The 22715-nt window shown below is 42.6% G+C and overlaps 1 protein-coding gene across 3 annotated transcripts in view; it reads right to left on the reverse strand.

Annotated features, from left to right (window-relative positions):
* Positions 1–19294, reverse strand: part of CPT1A (carnitine palmitoyltransferase 1A) — a 72245-nt gene extending 52951 nt beyond the window's left edge. The window contains exons 1-2 of one of the 3 annotated variants that reach the window (XM_054970593.1): positions 19044–19294; positions 352–505 (exon numbers count right to left, since the gene is read on the reverse strand). In XM_054970593.1, coding sequence (XP_054826568.1) covers positions 352–492 — 141 coding nt within the window. In that variant the 5' untranslated portion in view covers positions 493–505; positions 19044–19294. Of the gene's footprint in view, positions 1–351; positions 506–18983 lie in introns of all 3 variants that reach the window. The other 2 variants (XM_054970592.1, XM_054970594.1) reach the window with 2 other exon arrangements.
* Positions 19295–22715: the final 3421 nt, after the last annotated feature.

The following is a 22715-nucleotide window of genomic DNA, read 5'->3' on the forward strand; positions in this document are numbered from 1 at the left end:
CAGTAATGCACAGGATGAGAAACCATTTGCATGGGCATAATGGAGGATGGTGCTTAACCCTTCCCCTAACTACCAATTCCCTCACACAACTCCCATAGGTCTCCCCCTCCCCCGCAACAGCTGGGCATATTTATGATCTCAGACTCTGATGAAAGGGAACATTAGGGGGCATTCAAGATTGTAGGGGAGGATCAGTAAAGTTTCACATCCTATCCAAACTCCCCAGCAAATGATCCTTTCATCCCCACAGTATATAATACTGTATAAAACATGGGTTTAGGAACCATTTCCTTTGCCACACAAAATATAGTTTTGTCTTGTGTACAGATTCAGTCCTGAATTAGTGAGTACCTTGAATCTGATGAACTTCTTCTTCCAGGAATAGAGCCCAGACAGATAGATTTGTCTGAGAGCTTCATGGCTCATGCGCAGATCAATCCCATCTGGAGTTACAGTGAACTGAAACGCGACTGCTTGATGGGCTTCTGCCATTGTTAGACAGTATCTGTTGAGCACAAGAATAAATATTAATAACTTATTTTTGTAAGAGATAATTACTTTTTTAAAAGGCTTAATACTGAGTTACGCAGCACAAGCATTTACTGTCTATATTAAACAGATGTTCCAAGAAGATACTGTCCAAGTGCTGTTCTTGTGATTCAGACTGTATCACAGGTGTACATGGAGGGTAAAAACTTTCCCCACAATAACAAGAGGAAACTTCTGGCTAAAGATGCAGAGGAGTTAGCCGTGTTAGTCTGTGGTAGCAAAATCAAAAAGAGTCCAGTAGCACCTTTAAGACTAACCAATTTTATTGTAGCATAAGCTTTCGAGAATCAAGTTTATGCTACAATAAAATTGGTTAGTCTTAAAGGTGCTACTGGACTCTTTTTGATTCTGGCTAAAGAGAACAGATAAAAGAAAAGTTATGTTTTGGAACAATCATATTACCTCACTAAGAACCGCATCAAGCATTTTTCTACACATGCAAAAACCAGAGCAAATACAGAACTTCAGAACCCTATGTTCAAGTTAAAAATCACTTGTGATTACAGCCTGTTGGATCAAATCAGAAAGCCACTAGAAAGCCTTAGAAGAGCACGACCTTGAATATAGCCTGAATCTACAGCGACAAGTGATGGAAGAGACAGATCTGAAGATTAATGATCTGAAAAACTGGAGAAGAAATACAGACGTCCACCCCAAATTTATTTATTTTATTTACGTAATTTATTCTCTGCCTTCCCCAAAGGGGACCCAAAGTAGCTTAAATCATTCTATAATTTATTTTATCCTCACAACAACCCTGTGAGGCAGATTAGGCTAAGAAATTGGCCCGAGATTGCCAAGCAAGCTTCCATGGCAAGGAGGGGATTTGAACCTGGGTCTCCAAGATCTTATTCTGACACTAACAACTACACTACATAGCTGAACTAAGGAAATAAACATTGTATAACAGTAACTCCTGAAATATGACAGTCACATTAGAAACCACAAAAGCCAGTATCACATATAGATTTTTATAATTATGGACAATGTATACAGCACTTTTTTCTTATTGTTTAGAATCTTTCACATATGGTACCTCATAACAATTTATTGTACATGTAGTATTTTAAACTATTTTAAAAGTTGGCCAACCCTCCTCTGACACAGGGGAGAGGCAAAGCCAATGACTGGCTCAGCACTGGAATCACTGACATGTATTGATCTCTTTTGCATAGTAAAATGGATGGGAAGCCAAGCTTACTCAACAGAATGAAAAACCAGTTGTAAAATATTTGCATGCAGCCTAAGAAGTAATATTTTGCATAAGGCCACCTACTGAGTTCAATGCCAAGGTGGGACTTCACAGAAGAACTTCCTATCTCAAAAAGCATTTCCTTCACTATTGCTATTATACTTTAAATTTTTAGCAGCTACACTTAAAATGAATCTGTGCATTTTAGACCATGCCACAACATCAAAGCTAAGAAATCATTTCATAAGGTGGGGGAAAAGAAACTGTAACTGGGGAAGAGAAGAGGAAGATATTGGGAAACAAAACAAGCAAATTCAAGGACTATGCAAGTATAATTAAAATGGGAGAACAAATTTGTCATATTTGTTAACATCAGTGCCAACAGTGGATACCCATGTTTAAGGTCACTAAACAATTGTTTTAAAACAGCTGGTGACAGCCTGACTTCCATCAAATACAGAGTTTTAAAATGTTTCACATATTACTTGTGTAAATGGAAGCCTCTGTTTCTACACTACACCTAATAATGTCTAAGACCTTGTCCCAACTCAAGCAATATTGCTTCAAATTCCAACTGTTGAAGGGGCCAGCTTTATAGTAATGTCTTTATTTCTGTCTCATGTTCATTGATATATATCATATCATGCTCTTTGTCTTGTAAAATGATCGCCACATATAACACCAGAGACTGCAGATTTCATGTTCTGTCCTAAACAAAGGGCAGAGAGTTCTAATCAAACAAATAATGTGGTTAGATGAAACCAGGAACAATGAACTCGCAGTTTTGATCTCAGATCAAGAGATAAAGTAACTCTGTGAGTTATCACTGTCCTTACATCAGAGTTCTTTATTAGAGTTCTCACAAGGAGACTGTAAATTGAAAACAAGGGAAGATCTAATTGCTAAAGGTTATAAATGTCAAGGGTTTTCCTATGCACAATTACTAGAAAGGTTTAAATCAGATTTTAAAAATTATGAGGCTTTGACTACGAAAAGACAGTTTGAAAGAACTTTGTACAAATGATGAACATGTTATTTCCAAATTGTATAAACTTTTGTTGAAATTTGATACAGAAGAATAATGGGTGAAAGACTGTATGATAAAATGGGCTAAAAATTTCAGGTATAATATACAGTAGGAATACAGGAATATATAGTAGGAAAATACGTGGGTAAAGGGGCTCAAATTTAAAAAAAAACTTTTATAAAATGATGTATTGGTGGTATATGTCTCCAGATAAATTAGCAAAAATGAGTAAAGACAGGGCTCATTTCGATGGGGAACGCACCGGAATGGCATCCCAGCCGTTCCCCCAAGTCAGGTGGTCCCGTCCAGCTGACTTTAGGGCCGTTTAGGCTTCGATTGCGACCAAAACGGCCCGAATCCAGCCACAAACGGCCTGGATCGGGTCAGTCCCCGATCCAGGCCGAAACAATCCCAAAATGGCCATTTTTGGCCATTTTCAGCCCGTTTGGTCCAGGATAAGTGCCGACACAGCCCATATCGGAGTCGAAACGGCATGGAATGGGTCGGTGCAGGGTGGGGGAAGGCTCCCCTGCCAGGCACTGACCCGGGTCCTGGCCATTTCGGCCCCGATCCAGGCCAAAATGCGCCCTGAACGGGGCCTAATGGGCCCAGATTGGGTCGGGGGAAACCTCCCCTGCCCGACAGTGACTCGTCCCCGGTCATTTCGGCCCCAATCCAGGCCCAAATTTGGCCCTTTTGGGCCCGGATCAGGGCCAAAACAGCCCAGACCAAGTCAGTGCCAGGCAGGGGAGGTTTCCCCCACCCAGCTCTGACCCAATCTGAGCCATTTTGGCCCTGAAAGGCCCAAAATGGCCACTTTTGGCCATTCGGGGCCATTTTCTGCTGATTTGGGGCTGAAATGGCTCAGAATGGGCTGGTGCCAGGCGGGGGAAGCCTCCCCCTTCCAGCACCAACCCAGTCCCGGCCATTTCAGCCCTCATCCGGGCCAAAACGGGCCCAAAATTTGGCTCTTTTTGGCCCAGATCAGGGCCCAAACAGCCCGGACCGGGTTTCCCCTGCCTGGCTCCAACCTGATCTGAGCAATTCCAGCCCTGATCTGGGCCTGAAAGGACCAAAATGGCCACTTTTGGCTATTTGGGGCCATTTTCTGCTGGGATTGGGGCTGAAACGACCCAGAATGGGTCAGTGCCAGGCGGGGGAAGCCTCCCCCTCCCAGCACCAACCCAGTCCCAGCCATTTCAGCCCTGATCCGGGCCAAAACGGGCCCAAAACAGCCATTTTGGGCTATTTTGGCCCCATTCCCACTGGGATCGGGGCCAGAACAGCCAGGATCGGGTCGGTGCCGGGTGGGGGACCCCTCCCCCACCCGGCCCTGACCTCATCATGGCTGTTTCAGCCCTGATCCAGCCCCAAATGGATCCAGCCAATTTTTGGCCATTTGTGGCCCGTTTCGTCCAGGATCAGGACCAGAACCACCAGGATTGGGTCAGTGCCTGGCGGGGGACCCCTCCCCTGCCCAGCACTGACCCAATCTGGGCTTTCTGGGGCCCGATCCAGGAGTGTTTCAACCTGGATTGGGCCCAAAAGGGCCCTGATTGGGCCACTGCCAGGTGGGGGAACACTCCCCCATCTGGCAGCAGCCAAATCCCAGCTATTTCAGCCCGATCAAGGGGTGTGGCATATGCTAATGAGTTCTGCTAATGAGCTCCTGCAGCTCTTTTTCTACAAAATGACCCGAGTAAAGGTATGTCAAACCAATGCTGGAAATGTGAGCAGCATGAAGGAACATTTTATCACCTTTGGTAGGCTTGTCTTAAAGCAAAAAAATGTTGGTCACAAACTCATATGATAATACAGAAGATTTTGAAGATCAATATACAATTTAAACCCAAAGCCTTTTTGTTGGGACTAATGGACAAACAGTTGGAAAATAAACATGGTAACCTATTTTTATATATGACCACAGCAGCTAGGCTTTTACATGCACAAAAATGGAAAAGTACAGTACTGTCTTCAATGGATGACTGGATTATGAAAATGATAGTGGAGATGGCTAAACTTTGGTGTAGTGGTTAAGAGCTCAGGACTATAATCTGGAGAACCAGGTTTGATTCCCCCCTTCTCCACTTGAAGCCAACTGGGTGACCTTGGGTCAGTCACAGCTTCTAGGAGTTCTCTCAGCCCCACCCACCTCATAGGGTGATTATTGTTGTGGGGATAATAATAAGCAGGTAAGTGAAGAACACAACCAAAGAATAAAGAAACAATTAACCAATTTGTACTATTATTGAAAAATCATTTCACTAGGTACAACCTATTAACAAACCTTATAAAGTGACTCAGCGCAAAACAGCAAGAGAAAATTATTTCAGATTCTCTAAGGGTACATTAATAATCACATACATCAGACCAAGAAGGCAAATGGCCAAGCATAAATAATGCCAACAGTCAATCCAATACATACACGAACACTTACAAGAAAGGAAGTGCAAAAAACTCTGGACAGTCCAATAAGGTAACCGGAATTGCAAAACAGTCCAAAAAGGTAGAGTGTTCTTTGTAAATCCTTATATTTCCTTATCGGTAGGAGAAACTGAAGATGGCAAGCTCTCAAAGACTGCAGACCCTGATGTATGTGATTATTAATGTACCCTTAGAGAATAGAAGGGGGACAGTACTGAAAAGGTAAATTCTGGAAGTATTAAAACGACAAGTATAATGTTTGTAGGTATTATAGAGAAAAGTGGAAATATGTATTATTTTTCTTCTTTTTAATTCTTGTTCTTTTCTCTCTTTTCTTTTTCTTTTAAACTTATCAATATGATAAAAAGTATTCATATATAAAGAGTTCTTTTGTTTGTGAAAAGTATTTAACGTGTGCTGAAAATGTGTATGACACTTTACATGTCATCAGGTTGTTAGGCTGACAGATGTGGGCCCACAGCTGTGAAACCATGTGTATTTCTATGTATTTCTCTGTGTACCTCTGCCTCTTTGTGAATTTTTATTTTGAGTTTGCTCCTGTTCTGAAATAAAAAGATATTTCATAGATCACTGTTTTCAGGTTCCTGGGTTAAAACTGCCACAACACTGTACACGTTATTTATGGGATTCTTGAGATGATAGTGGTCAGAAATGGGAATCAAACATTTTCCATAGTAAATTGCAGAGAAGGCTGAAGTATGTTTGCAAGAAAATTAGATTAAAAGTTACACGTGATAAAAAATCAACTAGAACTTCAAGACACTAATACTGCAAATGCAGCTTCCGCCTGGCCTTAAGAACTGAATACTTCACCCCTACTAATGCTTAAAAGAAATAGCTCCCATGTGGTGCTGTCTCTTGTGGACAGGGACAAATCCAACAGTTGTAAAATGCCCTGGTCCCAAACTTACCTGGGGCCCAGTTTACAGTCCATAGAGGATAGAGGGGTGCAGAGCATGGTCGTTATCTTTAATTAGGGCCCAGCAGCTTCCAGCAGCCTCTGGGTGTGTGGAGTGACAGCTGGGAGTTTAAAATGCCCAGCCAGCCAATTGGCAGTGGGCTAGCCAGGCATGCAAGCCTGAAAGATGCAGTCTTCCCTTTGGTCTGCTGGCTTGGGTGTGTGTGTGTGTGCAGAGCCAGCACTCTGCTCCTGAACCACTTTGGCATTGGATACAGAGCCCAGTATCCCTATATTTGGGGATCCTCTTATGGGATCTTGGGGTGGTGATTCACAGGGACAAGTCCAATCAGGACTATCAGGGCATGGTCACTGCCAGGTGACAGAGGGATCTATACAGAGGTCTGTGCCCAGTTGCAACCCCGTGGCCTGTCACCCCATGGTTTTTCCCTTCAGCAAACAGGCTGAAAAGGTGAAGGAGTCATTAGCCAGCAGGTAGGTTGGCCAGCAGGTAGCTGGGATCTTTGCCCTATATGGCACCAAGACACCGTAAGTTGTAAACCAATACAGTTGTGACTTTTTAAATTCCAGCAAGTTGTCTGTGTCTGCTGTTGCCTTGCCTTCACCACTCACCCTCCACAAACAACTTTGAAGTAATTTGAGATGCATGGGCCTTTAAAACATGGGAATGGTGTGCATAATGCACACTGAGGCTAAAAATCCTAACCTCCCAGGAGAAGCAAGCTGTGGAAAACAGGATGCAAAAAGGTGGACTTTTGATCTAATCCAGCCAGGCTCTCTTAAAATGAGACAGTAATATTACAGTTCTCTTTCAAACTACTTCTCAGAGTAGAGTACTTTAACTCTACAACCAGACCTAGTGCAATGCAAGCTAATATAAAAATCAGTTGCACATGTGTGTGTGTAACAGCTCAATCCAAGTATCGTTAGGCTACAAACCTATGCATAGATATCAGACGGTCAGTTTAACTGAGTGCAAATACCCTTACTTCTGAGGAAACATCCATATGATTGGGTTATTCATGTCTCTTTTGAGATTATTCTGCTGCTCTGTAACAAGCGTCTAATATTCTGCTGCAGAGCATTTTCCCTGCCTCCACGTTTCTGAAGCAGTCACATGCTCATCCAGAAAAGTAGGTAAAAGGGTACAGTGTTACAGAGCATGCGTCTTGATTTAGAAATGTAGTTCTCTGCTGCCACAAATGCAGAAGCTACAGGAAATTACTCAAATGGCAAGAAAGGGAAACATGTTTATTTGGGTTGCAGTAGTACTTTAAATATTCCTGTTCCATTCCTGCTAAGGAAATTATAATGTGTGTGCTATAAAAGTAGGGCTTGTCACAGTCACTTCACTTGCAAACTCCATAGTTTAATAGCTCTCTATACCAGAAACATGCATTCTTAATAATTTCCTCTGTACCCATTCCAACATAACAATTTCCTCTGTACTCATTCCAACATAACATGGGCGGGGGGGTGGAGATAGTGGATTTGATTAAAAAAAATGTCAAAAGAAAGGAATATCTCTTTATTGTCTTCCCCTTCATAAAGTACCCTGCACCTCCCTGAAAACTTCAAGACAACCGTCAAGAATAGCATGCAAAGCAGCACAGGAGGCTGCAGCAGGTTTACTGCGGGGAGCTATGGGAATTCCCCCACTGCTCCCCACACCCACACACTTGCTTCTTGGGCCAGTGAGATATTTGTCTGCTGATGTAATGCAGCCTTGGATCCAACCCACTGTACCCTGAAAGTCTCAAAGGAACTAGGAACCAACTTCAGCCTTGTTCAATCTGGGAATGATTTCAACGGTTTTTAATTGAACAGTGGCCAATCTATCAACATTTGCAGGTGCAGAAAGTACCTTTTTAACAAGAGACCTCCAATCTGGATCCAGCAGATGCCCTAGTCCATTATTATTTTGCAAGACATAAAAAATTCAAAATACAATCTGATAAAACATTCTCCTGGCAATACATACCAGTACAGATTGACGTGTGAAAGAAACAAAACATCTCCTTACCTGACCTCTATCAGCACATGCCAATATGATTATCATTCTGTTACCAAGAACAAAGGTTATCCTTTAACCCAGTCTGCCCCTGACCGATAAACCTTATGATGAATAGCTTATCCTTCTGAAACCAGCTCTTCACCTTTACTGTGGGGACATAAAATGCTGTGTAGTGTGCCAAAACTTCATAGAAAATCTGGAACAAACCTACTAGGCCAAGGGGTGAGATCCATTGTTGTGCAACTTCATTCACCTACCTGAGAACTACTTTCTCTGTAGATCTAGGTAGACAATGGTGATGGAAAGTGCTGTCAAGCCATAGCTGACTTCTGGCAACCCTTGCTGGGTTTTCAAGGCAAGAGACTAACATAGGTGTTTTGCCACTGTCTGCCTCTGCACAGCAACCCTGGTCTTCTTTGGAGGTCTCCCATCTAATTACTAACCAAGGCCAACCCTGCATAGCTTCCAAGATCAAGCTTGCCTGGGCTAGCCAGGTCAGGGCAAGTAAACACTGAATTTAGGCTAGAGATTATGCACAAGATTTTCTGCAGATTTTGATCAGGACTCTTCTAGAACTATAAAGTTAGTTTTTGTGATGACTTAACGACTTCATCAGATACATGAAGAAGTGGCATCTGGCTGACAAAAGCTAATGCCACAATCAGTTAATTTTTAAAGTGTTACAACACCCTCTTTTTTATATTTTGGCTACAGTGGACTAACATGGCTAACAGCTTCCCAAACCCTTGGGATTTAATTTTCATTTACAAATGAAATTTTTTATGGAACCCATAATTTTTGATCTTCTATTCCACAATTTCCCTCACTAAATTACAATCTATTGCACTCTAAACTAGAAGCCGTGCTGGGATTTTAAGTTATTTTCTGAGAAAAGGTTCTGCTATAAGGCACTTTATAACAGTCTCAATGAAAAGAAATTCAGAAGGGGATAAGATATTAACCTCCTTTGCTTTAACCATCCACATTAATACAGTTCTTTGGAGATTTGTGTGCGTGCGTGCATACACTGGGATAAAGGGATCAGAAGCTTGAGAGCTGGTGTAGCATAGTGGTTAAGTAATTTAGCTGCAATGTAGCACTTCACTGGTTTGAATCTCATTACTGTCAGTAACTCACCAGATAGCTTCAGATAAGCCCTTCCTCTCGAGTTCTCTAAACATGCAGGTTTTTAAAGAGTTGAATCTGGATTCCCTTGGGTTTCTGCAGCCGTACAGCAGTTAAAAAGTAAATGGCTGTTAAAAAATAAAGGAGAGCCCAAATGGCCTCAGAATGCTTCCATGGAGAGAAGAAGGGCTCCTCCCTCAAGCTCTTTCCCCATGTCAAAACAGCATAGGGGAGTTTCCCCCCATTTTTACTGCTTCACGTGCACAGAATACTCCACACAGAGCAGAAAAAACAGGGAAAACCCCTCCGCCTATGCTGTTTTGAAAGGGGGAAACAGCTTGAGGGGGGAAGAAGGAGCTCCTCCTCCGCCTGCAGAGGTATTCTGAGGCTGTTTGGGCTCAATGGAGAATTGCTAGAAGCTAACCTATGCACTGGGAACCTAGAGATTCTGAAATGCTTCCCTGTAAATTACCCCCTGGCGCAGAGTGGTAAACTGCAGTACTGCAGCCCAAGCTCTGCTCGCAACCTGAGTTCGATCCTGGCAGAAGCCAGGTTCAGGTAGCTGGCTCAAGGCTGACTCAGCCTTCCATCCTTCCGAGGTTGGTAAAATGAGTACCCAGTTTCCTGGGGGTAAAGTGTAGATGACTGGGGAAGGCAATGGCAAACCACCCCGTAACAAGTCTGCCAAGAAAACGTCGTGATGCGACATCCCCCCATGGGTCAGGAATGATTCGGTGCTTGGGATTCGGTTTCGTTTTCGCGGCCCTGTCGGACGCTCCTCTCGGCAGGTCCGAGAAGAAGCGGCCGAGCGCCCTGACCGGGCGGCTGATCTGCAAAGGTTAGCCCCCAGGGCTCCCAGGGAGGGAGTCTGGGTCCGGGACGCGACAGGAAGAGCCCTCTGGCAGATCTAGGCAGGGGGTAAATTGCCCGTTTGTCCCTACGGAGGCCGGCAGACGTGCGCGGCGCCTTGTGTGCTGCCGGGCCATGGAAAACGGCAAAGAACAGGATTAGGCGGAAGCCTGTAAGTAAGCGAATCCCTTCTGTTACCACAAGCGCATGTGAAGGAGTGGTGGGATCTGAAGCTTAGAAGATTCGGATTTTTCCCCCCTCGCAGAGTCTCGGAAGATTGGCGGTCCCCCCCCCCCCAAATGGCAGCAAAAAAACAGAGTCCTGCTTTGGGCAAGTCAGTTTCGGCTGCCCTGCAGGGAAGAGGCGAGTCGCTTGAGGAACTGGTGAAAAGATCGGTTACTGAAGCCATAAAACCCTTTGTTGACAAGCTGAATGAAACAGATCAAAGGGTGGGCTTAATTGAGAGCGATGTGAAAGCCATCAAGGAAGTAGTGGGGGGGGCAGAGAAGTCTGCTCGGGAAAATGCGTCACTTATGAGAGCAACGAACAAGGAGCTAAAGTTGGTGGGAAATCAGCTGATTGGGCTGCAAGTGGAACGAACACAGACCATTTTGTGTCTCCAGAATGTTAAAGAGGAGGAAAACGAGGATTTGTGGGATCTTGCCTCGGAACTTTTAGCGTCACCCGCGAGGGCAACTAAAGAAGAAGTAAAAAGCACCATTCTGGGAGTCCGTCGGGCATCTTCAAAATATGCAATGAAGCAGCAGCTGCCTCGCGAGATCGTTATTGAGTTCTCATCCAGGAGGGTCCGGGACAATATCCTATATAACTCATATAATGCGGAGTTGGACTTTCTGGGAAATAAAGTCAAGATACTGAAGGACGTTCCATTTTTAGTTCGGAAGAGAAGATTTAAGTATAAAAAGCTGGCTGCTCTTTTGAGGGAACGTGACATAAAGTACAAATGGCTATTTCCGGAAGGAATCGGGTTTAGTTATAAAGATCAAGCTTACAAGATTAATTCGGAAGATCAGCTAAGGGATTTTGTGGACAAAAATCCAGAATTTGGGCCAGACATCAAGCAAAAAGAAGAAGATTTGAAGCCTGAAGGGAGGGGGGAGGCAATGAGCGCTGCGGCTGTAGCTGCTCAGAGAGAACTGCGTCCGAGGCCCAGAGGGGGAAAAAAGATTTAATTTGAATTGTAATTTGTATTTTGTAAGATCAACCATTCCATCATTACTTTATTAAGCTATTTTTTAATTACGGCAGTATGAAGGGAAAGCATTGAAGTGTAGTGTTTAGTGTTTGTAAGTTGCCTTCCCCTTTTTTCCACCCCCCCTTCCCCCTCTTCTTATTCTCCCTTCTTTCCCTTCCCTTGTACTATTGTAGTTTTTTGTAGTTTATTGTTTTAGATGTTAAAAAGAATAAATATATATATATATATATATATATATATATATATATATATATATATATATATATATAAAAAGGAATGATTCGGTGCTTGCACAGCGGACTACCTTTACCTTTAAATTACCTTTAAATTACCAACAAGATTTGATAATTTAGGCATTTAGGATTAGGGTGGCACTGCTGCAGAACTAAGCTCAGCGTTTCAGTACTAGAGATGGGCATGAACAGCAATACGAACAAAAAAAAGCCACGAACAGCCCAATCAGCTGTTCATGAACAAGCTGTTCATGAGGCCCAATTCAAAACGAACAGGTGGTCGTTAAAAGCCTCATTTGTTGCTGTTCGTCAGCCGTTTGTAAAGCCAGACAGTTTGGCGCCTTTCAATCAATTCCCCTGGCAACATAGGCATGGACTGTCTGAACTCTGTCTGAACTCCTTCTAGTTTTCCTTCTGGCTTGTAATCCCTCAAAGTAGCTTACAGCAGACAGTCCAGTTTTTTCCACTGTGAAATGAAAATGACAGGAAAGGGAGGGACCCATGGATCATGGCTTTCCAAGGGTCCAATCTCTCTGAAACTTGGGGGGTCTTCAGAGGACAGTGAGGACAATGTCCCCTGCAACTTTGGTGGGTACTGAACATTGGGAAGGTCAGTGTCCTGCTTCCAGAGGTTGCCGAGTCTGCAGAGTGCTGCTGACAGGTAACGAGGTTCAGCTGGCAAGGCGAGGAATGTGCAAAGTCCGTAAATCAAGGGAGTAGTCGAGGACAGGCCGGGTCGGAGGTCAGAGAGACAGTTCCAAGGAGCAAACACAGGCAGTACAATAGCAGCTTAGAGAACTCGTTGAAGCCACGCTGAAGGGAGCCCTCCCTCTGGCTTTTATAGGTATTCGGTCAGCTCGCACAGCTGCTTCAAGTCTCCTCCTCTGAAGCCCCTCCTTCCTCTGAGAAGGCTGGCCTGTTCAGAGCCCGGAGGCGTGCAGATTGACGTCGGGTCTGTAAGTCTCTTCTGTCCCTGCTACGCCGACGTTGCTCTCGATAGTCTGGAGATGTTGGAGGGGATAACGAAGCTGGCTGCATCTGGGCCGGTGGCTCTGGGTGGGGAAGGGGAGCTTCTGGCTGGGATTCAGCCTCTGACTGTTCAGCTGTGGTCGGCTGCTGGGAGACAGGCTGCTCCTCCTCAGGAGGAGCAAGGCTGTCAGCAAGCGTCAGCTGTTCCAGTTCCTCCTCCTCAGAGGACTCGTCAAGCTCAGGCTGTACTATGACAGTCAGTTTGTAACTCCTCAAAGTAGCTTCCAGCAGACAGTCCAGTTTTTGCCACTGTGAAGAGAAAATGACAACAAAGGGGGATATCTCTGGATCATGCCTTTCTCGGGGTGCAATCTCTCTGAAACTTGGGGGGGGGGTCTTCAGAGGACAGTGAGGACAATGTCCCCTGCAACTTTGGCGGGTATTGGACATTGGGAAGGTCAGTTTGTAACCCCTCAAAGTAGCTTCTAGCAGACAGTCCAGTTTTTGCCACTGTGAAGAGAAAATGACATGAAAGGGGGAGACCCATGGACTCTCCTTTCCCCGGCTCAAGTTCAGCTAAGTTGCAAGGGGGCCGTTTTGGCTCCCATGAACCTCCAACTACGAACATGTTCGTGAACATGTCAAGTCCGTCGATGTTCGTGAATCCCTGTTCATGGATGGCAACAAACATCGTGTTCGTTTTTTTTCCTGTTTGTGCCCATCTCTACTCAGTACAGTTTCAGCAAGCTAGACCATTAATGGACAAAGTGACACCCAAGCTAACAAGAAAAATACACAACATAGCAAGTCAATCACGGACACTAATGCAGTCTATTTTGCAAGTACACTTATGTCTAAATAGTCTATAGGTAAATCAATAGTCTAAAGGTAAATCGCTCTCTAGCCAGCCACAGAAGTTGTGCTCATCACAATCTATAAAAATATGCTAAGAATAAAAATATGTCTTACTCAAAGCTAAACTTATTTATATTAATGGGCCCACAAGCATGTCTCTTTTAATGCATGATTTCCTTAGCTATTAATATACACGCACTACTCCCATGTTAACATCTATAATGACACTACCAACAAATATCTGTGCAGCATTTAGATTCAAGAGGCATACCCTAGCTTCTTGTGCATTAAAACTGGTGAAACTTTCTATTTTACAGTTGTAAAACTACATACTAGCAAAGTACATCTGACTGACCTAGAAAAAGAAACAGGGGTTTAATCTCAGACCACTACTAACATCTCAATGAACTGGCTTCTCCCCATCACATCTCCAAATGCCAGGCGACACTACACTTTTACAGCCTGGGCATCCTTTGTCTTGATTAGAATTGACTTTACTGGGAAAATGCGAGTTCTAATATAGGCAGGAAATGTGTCCCAGGCACTGAAATCTGGGGAAAGAGAGCAGTACTGGATAGAATATGATGTAGGTAGGTGCTGTTCATTTCTGGACATTCCTTAGCATGTACAAATAGCAAGCACCCTGCTTGCCATTTATTTATCAGATAATCACTTTTGGCAATGTATATAATGGGGATGTACATGCATGGTTACATCATGGGTCATGTGGTTTCACCAATTCATATATTGGAAGCAGTCATACAGACATAGCAACCATGACAAGATGCACACCTAAAGTCTCTAATAAGAAAAAGATGCCCAGTGGTTTTGATTGCTCACATAAATAGTTAAACAAAAACAGAAGTAGCACCAGCCCCTTTCCTCTCATGAAGGAACCAAGGCACAAATGTCTCCTCCAGCTCCAAGTCCTCAGTAAATAATACTCCACTAATTATACACCATTTGAGAAGGCAACGAGACGACTTTGGACTTGCATAACTCCACCGTCTGCACGTAATTATTACTGTATGAGCTGTATGGAAACAGGTAGCAAAAGGAAAGGGGAGTTTGGGGCAGAAATCCACCTTGATTACTTAACATTTATCTGGTAAGTTTACACACTTTTCCATTAACTAAAAAAATTAGCATCATTAAAAAAAAAGACTTGAGTACAGGGAGAGAATGTAATTCAATGCTTCCTTCAATAGTATTACTAGACAATGCCAAGGGACAAAATCGCACAGTATCATCTTCATAGCATGGTCAAAGATGGAAAGTGTGCCAATAGATTGGTTCCCTTTAAACAAGGAACAAAAAAAAATCTAGAAATAAACTTTACTGGAAAAAAACCAAGCCGGATGTTGATACAGTGATTATTTTGGAGCAGGAAGATAATTAACTTTCAGGAGAGAATTCCCAGATACTTTGGAACTGGCAATAATGCAGACACATACAACTACATTGTAAACTGCCACTTTTGCCTTTGTACACTAAATAAGTGGAACTTCAAACAAGATGACAGACCTTATTATTTCTATTTGGAGCAAGGAGGAAATAGGTGCATGAACAGTGAGTTCCAGAAATAGCTACTTGTTGTGTCTCTTTCAGTCCCTTCTTTAATCCAGCCGACCTATATTATTAGAATCAGGTTGGGATCCGAGATTCAGTTTTATGAAGCCATGCCTGACATCATCTAAAAGGCACTTCTCCAAGTGTATTTCTTGAAACTCCACCCTTTCTCCACAAGCACTGAAAGGTCACATGACAGTCTCTGAAAAGTGGGTAAAAGGTTATGCTGATGCACAACACGCCACTAGAATACAAAAGCTTAATGTGTCTTTTGCTCTCTGGACTACAGATTCTGTTTCTGTGTCCCACTTCTTACTAAAACAGGAAGCACCACTGACTTCCTATGAAAACTATGAACAACTTTGAATGAAAAGCACATTTCAAATGCATGAAAGGAAAATATGCCTGTTTTAGAGCCAAGTATTATACAAGGATAAAATTGTAACATGCAACTGCAGCACGTTCTTGACCAAACAACAGGGGCTATCATTAATTTAAATAAAAATACACAGCAATACTTCATTACATATCTTAATTAATATAGTAGAAGCTCAGTCACATTTAATATTTAATATGGAAAAAGCAACAGAATTGAGTTTGTAAATATTCCACATTAAAAAGAGAAATTACTAATTTCGGAGTTCAATCATTAAGAAGTTGTTAGTAATAATTACTTTACACAATCTAATGACCTGTATAGTTTCTGAAACTTTAATATAATGCATTAAATTGTCAACCAAATTAGAATGAATATACACTTTTAAGGTAGCAAAATAAACCCACCCCACCATCCCAATAGCATCTGAGATTATCATGAGACAATCACCCCTTCTAAATAGCAAATGTCATGATGAAATACCTATAGTCAAGACAGGTAAATACAGCCACACGGCCAAGGTGGAGAATCTCTAGTATGTAGAAATCCCTAAGAGTACATTAAAATATTGCTTTATAAATCAACCACCAACTCTAGGAAGCACAGAATGCCAAGGGCAGTGGAACATCAAAATCAGGAAAAAATGGAAAACAGAGAGAGAAGGAGAAATTGGCCTGTACTGAGCCTCTAAGAGCTTATAGTTTCTTGGAGAAAGTGACTTGGGCTGAAGTCCCACAAGGAATCATAGAGCACTAGGAAAGCACTAGGAATTTTCAGTGACCTATATTAAAAACATGCAAACTGCTGTTAATAGACACTGAATTTAAACCTCAGAACTTGAGATTGTTTTCTTACCTTCAATCTATCCAATTTATGGATAGGCATCTGTCTCTCTCAAGCTACAGTTCATATAAACAAAATCTCTGGGCAGGTTGCGCCCAAAGGCCAATCACAAGTTCATCATTTAAATACTGTAAAATCTGTATCACAACTTCTAAAAGCCATTTGTTTTTTCAAAAGATTTCAAAGAAGAAATGCTAGTGTGGGGGAAAGAGAAAACAAAAAATGGCTACAATATTGCTAAAAAACATACACACAATCACACCACCTGGTCCCTGCTGACTTGTGATAAAGTTCCCTCAACACAGCCCAACAGGTAAATTCTTTACGTTTAGATCCCCACCATTCAGTATCTTAAATTCTCATAACTGGAACAGATCTAGAGTAAGTACTTTGGATATAGCAAAATATCCCACCATTTTTAAACCAAAACTAAATGGTTTTAAACAGTCAAGCATATGCCTTAACAAATATTCTTTAGCTCTAGAAGCCAGCCCCAAAATTTAGGGCCAGACTCCTATTCCAGCCTTTAGGGTTACAAATGACCATATTTTCTCATTATTGCTATCACAAAAAATACTAGGCACCACAATGAAATTTCTGGGTGCTACAGCAACCTAGTGCCTTGGGATTTGTCAAGCCCTGGTTCACTATATCTGGAGCTCTGCACAAGAATGAGCAGAATTCCATTTCTTACATCCTCCAAGACCTTTAGCGATTACAGTGAGTACTGGCTCATCTATATCATCTGGCCAAGGAACATGAAGCAAGGAAGAATATAGCATGAAGACTTGATAGCAGCTGAAATAAGGAGAAGCAGGAGTTAGTCATTTTTCTGCAATACATTGTAGGGCAGTGAGTGAGTGGACCACTATCACTTTGCTTATTCTATTGTTTAACTGCATAAAACAGTGTAATACATATCTAGTAAAGAATTCTGACAAGCATTAAAGACAATTCCCACTTAAGTTTTAAGAAAGGTGATTTTGAACATTTCACTACCTTAACCAGCTTTTCCAGTTGTACTAGAACCGCCACATGTTGATGGCAATTGACACCAAACATGCAGGACCACAAAGAGAGGCCAGTGGGATATGAGGTTCTAAATTAAGATCCTCAGATGGTATTTGCAAGAACCAGCTATGGAAGAAGCTCTGACACTCTTCACAAAGCAGCAGCTAAATTCCTTAAGTCATACTCTGCTATAGAAAATTCGTATGTTTATATATTTAAACGAAAACTTCCTTAGTCTCAAATGTTACATAATCTGCTTCCTCATTGTCAAAAGGTTAATCTACATGTTCTACAAGCCAGTAACTCTTCTTGGCAATCTGCACAGTTGCAGGTTCAAGACTCTCTAAAGTTTACAGGCATAGACTTACTGGTACATAATACCAGAGATTACATATTATTTACCTGAACCCAACATGCAACTCCACACCTTCATATTTTAACAGATATGAAATCAAGAGCTACAATATGTAGCCAGTTCATTTTTCATCACTTATATGAGACTAAGTGTGCCATTCCTAAGCAAAAAAAAAAACCCTACAGAAATATTTACTTCTTTCATTTTAAACATAGAGGAATGGAAACATGACACTGTATTTTCGGGGAACCAAGTTGTCAATTAGCCAAAGGATTAATTTATTTTCTTAACCACTTATCTAGCATTTCCTCTACTTATTATGTTTTGTAAAATATTAAATTTAAATTGCATTAAATTGCATTTTCTTTCTGCTAATATTGACAGGCACAAATTTCTCCTATATGAGAGACGGCTTTTGTTTACTAAATCAGCCATAGTTCAGGGAAGGCCATCTAATTTTTTTTAATACACACAGGAACTTGGAAGAGCAAAGAATCACAATTATAGTTTCACACCAAATCCTGAACAGTATTTTTAAAAGGTTAAAATCCCAACAGTATTGTGAAAGATACAGATTTTAAAAGATACTGATCTGGATTGAGCACTGTCTATTTTAGCATTCTGTGTTTCAGCGGAAGGGGGGAAACAATAGTGGTTCCACTCAAACTATCAACTTGTTCAGGATACAAGTTGGAAAGAAAAATCTGCTTTAAAAATTCTTTTTCATAAAATCCAGTAAATGGAGAAGGAAGCCAGCAAGTCTGGTGGATAAGCAGGGAGTCTTTCCATACCTGTTCACTCATGGGAGGGGAGGGGGGGGTTAATCTATAATTATTAAATGCTTAACTGATTACAAATCAAATCAGTTAAACCTTCCAGTATTCCAGGAAGCACACATTACAGCTAGTTAAAATAATCAAGCAGGTAATATTCTACTACACAGTAACACTGAATAAAATACACTTTTTACTCTTTTAACCTTACTGCAGGTAGGGAAAGAGCAGATTTACCCAAGAGGGGCACAGCCATGAACTGTCTGAAGGGCGGGGGGAGATGACAGTGAATCAGCTGAACTCAATCTCCTTCAAGGAAGCTCCTCCCCATTCATGCTTCTCCTCTTGAATTTCGTACAAAAAACGGGGCGACTAATCCATTTATCATTCTAAATCGTCGCCGCAGCCATCGCCACTCCTGCGACTGAACCTGCAGATTTTGTTCAATGAAGTTGGTCCCCCTAAGACTTCTTTCTCCCAGGAAAGCCAAGAAGAAGGCGCTCAGGAAAGGAGACGATTCCCCTGTACAGCTCCTCTGCAAAATGCGCTCTCGGCTCCACTGCCACCCTGGCACCTGTCACATCCCCACGTATAATACTCGCCCTCCGCACTATCTTTTGCGGGGCTCAGCCCCTCCCCACCCCTCGCCCATCGGTTACTCACCCTCAAGGGGCCAGAACTGCAGAGGAGACGAAGGTGAGGGGGAAACCAGGCGCCACTCACCGCTTGAGTAGGAAGCTCCGCAGGCGTCTACCAGCGAAGGAAAGAGAAGAGACGAGCGGAAAGGAAAAAACGCGCGACAGAGCGGCCCGCGCGCAGCGCAGCCCCAGGAGTGCCGCCGCTACCGGCTGGTTCCGGATTGGCTGAGCGCGCAGCAGAACGGGCGGGGCCGGGAAGGGCGACGGCCAAAAGAAAGGGGAAGAGCCGCGCGGGATCAATGGGACGGATGCGGCGGCTGTGCTGTGGGTGCAGAGTGCGGCTGGGTAGAGCCAGAGCGAATGAGGGGGCGCGGCAGGGGCGCGCTTCGGGAAGGGCCGAGCACGTGGGAGGAGCGCAGAGGGAAGGAGAACGAGCAGCAGTTTCAGCTGCTCATTATGTTGGGCGAGTGTCCCGCTGCCCAGCCTGTATTGAGCGAGCCGCCTTGGGGAAGGCGAAAGGGAGGGAGCGGAGGGTTGCCCCGTGGGGCGCAGATAATCAGTGGCCTAAAGGGACGGGGCTATTGTCGACCCTTTTGTTGTTAGAAGCTTAGCACCTTCTTCGGGTGGAGTGCTGTGGTGGCGCAAGTGACACCCAAACAGTTCTTTCCGTTGACTGCGCTTACGGAAAACGAAGGAAACTTGCCCTGAGAGGAGTTTGAGTCCTCGGTTGGGTCAGCAGGTCGTGGGGCTGTACTTCAAAAGGAGAAGGGCCCCGCATGGCGCACTGGTTAAATGTCTAGAATGGACTGGTCCCTCCTCTGCCGGAGCTCCAGCATTGCAATTTTTACAATACCTCAATAATCATTATCATCAAGGCTTTCTTCCAGATTGCTCTAGGGCTCCACGTGCAATACTTATCTCGGGCATAGAATGTGGTTACACACACTAGTTTGAGGATGGGGCGAGGGAGTGCAGAGAAGCAGGTTTTGCTTTCCATACTGCATCATAGATTGCAATCGGTTTTGTTTCGTCTTTTAAAGTAGGAGGAACCATTGAAAACTAACCCACATCCTTTGGTTCTGTTTCTAATGACAAATGAGAAAATCGAAATAATAATAATAATAATAAATATCGAGACTGTAGGTTTTTAATACCCCTGTTTGACAATACTTTACTCACAGGGATGGAGCAAACAAATCCAGCTCTTCCTCCCTCCAGGAGGTATTTTGCTATGTTGCCACAGAATAGAGATTTTGCAGATAAAATGTTAGGATAATTGTTGTATGATTGCTCACAATCATTGGAGGAAATACAGTTGTGATAAAACCTGGACGAGGTGGTATTTGATGCCAAAAAACCTCACTGATCACTACAGCAAATTCACCTCTTTGTTGGAAAGGCTGCGGCAATGAAGGAACATTTGCGCATTGTTGGTGGGAATGCTCTCAGATTGAAATCTTTTGGAAAACTGTTTTAGAATACATAAAAGAAATAACAGGCTATAAAATCCCTCTTGACCCAGAAATTTTATTTTTAGACAAATGGGACATGATTGAGATCCCTCTAATTAGAAGAGAATTGATTAACAATCTTTGTTAGTTGCCAAAAGCTTAATAGCTTCAAATTGGAAAACAACTAAAACACCCTCAATAGAGGTTTGGCTGGAAAAAAATATGGGATTACTATACAAAAGATAAAATACATGATGGAATATATCAAGCAGACCACTACCCAAAAGAAACTGATTTTATAATAAAATGGCTACCATTTCTTGATTACATGACAAAAAATAACAGGCAATTGCCTAAAAACTTACTTTTTACCACCCTAGATCAATGAAATAAAAACAATTTGGTAATACGAGATAGAGTTAATCACACTGGTTTATTTGATTATTGTTTAGGTAATTACAAAATTATGTACAGAATCTACAAGAATTTATAAGCTTTTATATAATTACTGTTACCTGTTATATATAACATGTTTGTATTAATAAAATATTTTAAAATAAATAAATAAAACCTGGATGAGGGATAAAATTAACATCTTTAATAAAAGCTTGATTAAATGGAGCTTTTATGAGAAAATAGAAGTTACGTTAAGATTAGTGTCTTGTTTTGGTTTTTTACTTCATTTATGCCCTAGTTTTCACTCTAATGAGGACCCAAAGTGGCTTACATTCATTGTCTCCTCACAATAACCCTGTGAGGTAGGTTAGGCTGAGAGCTAGTGACTGGCTCAAGCTTCCATGGCTTCCAGAGGATTTGAACTTCAAATCTTCCAGATCCTAGCCCAACACTCTAATCAGTACAGAACCCTGGCTCTTCCAGATTTGCTGGAAGGCCCAAGAGTAGGGGCCTGCCTTACCCTTTCTGGAAGGCTGTTACATAACAACACAAAAGGTTGAGGCTGGGCCATTGTAGACCATATCCTCAAGATAGGGGACTTTTACAAGGGGGCTTCTATGCTCCTTGTTTTGAGGGACATAATTACCTTTGCATGATGCTGCCCAACAAAGCTATTCACGCTGATACTGAAATTCAACTCAAAAATGTAACTAAAATATTCCCATTGAGTTCTATCCAACCACTTGTGGGTGGTGGTGGTGGTGATGATGACAAGCAGAGTTAGCCGTATATTTATATACTTTAGCACTGCTGTCATAGCTTTAATAAAACTGCAAGAAACTATGAAGAGGTTGGGATTAGTTTTTGCAGTAGCAGTAATATAAAGTACACTGTCGCTTGCCATGCTAAGAGAAAGCAAAGAAGGAGAAAGTATCCTGCTGAAGTCAGGTTTATTTCATCCCTTCATCTTTCTTCCTTTCCTACTTAATTTTATGTTAGCAGAGCTATTCTTTGTTCAGTGCCCTGCAGTGGATCCTGACAGCCCTGCCTAAATACATAACATCAAGTACAGGGGCTTCTGCAAGAACCACCCAGAAAATAGGCAAAATCAATACCTGCCTGTACATTTACATTCTCTGCGCTGACCCCTACCTTATGGAAAAGCTTGCCACTCCCACTATCCTGGCTTTCTGCAACCTAGGTAACAGAGCTATGCTGTAAGAAAATGGTTCAGAGACATGGTTGCCAGGTCCCCTTACCTTGAAACCTATTCTCTTTACTGCACACATACACTCTCCCGATGATATTACTTCCAGTTTAGACCTGAAGCAACAAGACTCAGCAGGGCTGATTCTTTAGAAATTGGCCCAAAATGTAGCATTTTTGCCATGTTTTGGGCTAATTCCTATTCAGCCCTGCTGAGACCCTGTCACTTTCATTGGAAGTGATAGTTTAAATTGGAAATGACATCACCAGGAGCCTGCAGAGCGTGCATTTCACTGCATGCTCCATCCAGCCTCCTCACACTTTCTCTTTCCCCATGTCAGAAAGGTAAGCAGTGGGGGCAGCAGCTGGGGTCAGGGTATCCCCCTCCCCAGGGGGTGGGGGCCCTGGCATCCCTATTCTGAGAGATGCTTTATTGAAGAAATAGGGACTGTAGACTATACTACTACGTACTGTCTGTTGCTGTAAGTATGCTCCTGCTGGTTAGTTTCTGCCTCATTTAATATCCCATGCCAAATTGCTTTTGTTTTGTTTCAGCTTTGTATTTGAGTTTATGCTTGTTTTCAAATTTCTGCAATCTATACACTATTGGATTGTTTATTGAATGCCCCAGCCATTGATCGTATTGATTTACACTGTGTAATCTGCTTCAGTCTCAGTGAGAAATGGAGTATAAATAAATAAAA

Source organism: Eublepharis macularius, chromosome 2, assembly GCF_028583425.1.
Source record: "Eublepharis macularius isolate TG4126 chromosome 2, MPM_Emac_v1.0, whole genome shotgun sequence".
Classification (NCBI taxonomy): domain Eukaryota; kingdom Metazoa; phylum Chordata; class Lepidosauria; order Squamata; family Eublepharidae; genus Eublepharis; species Eublepharis macularius.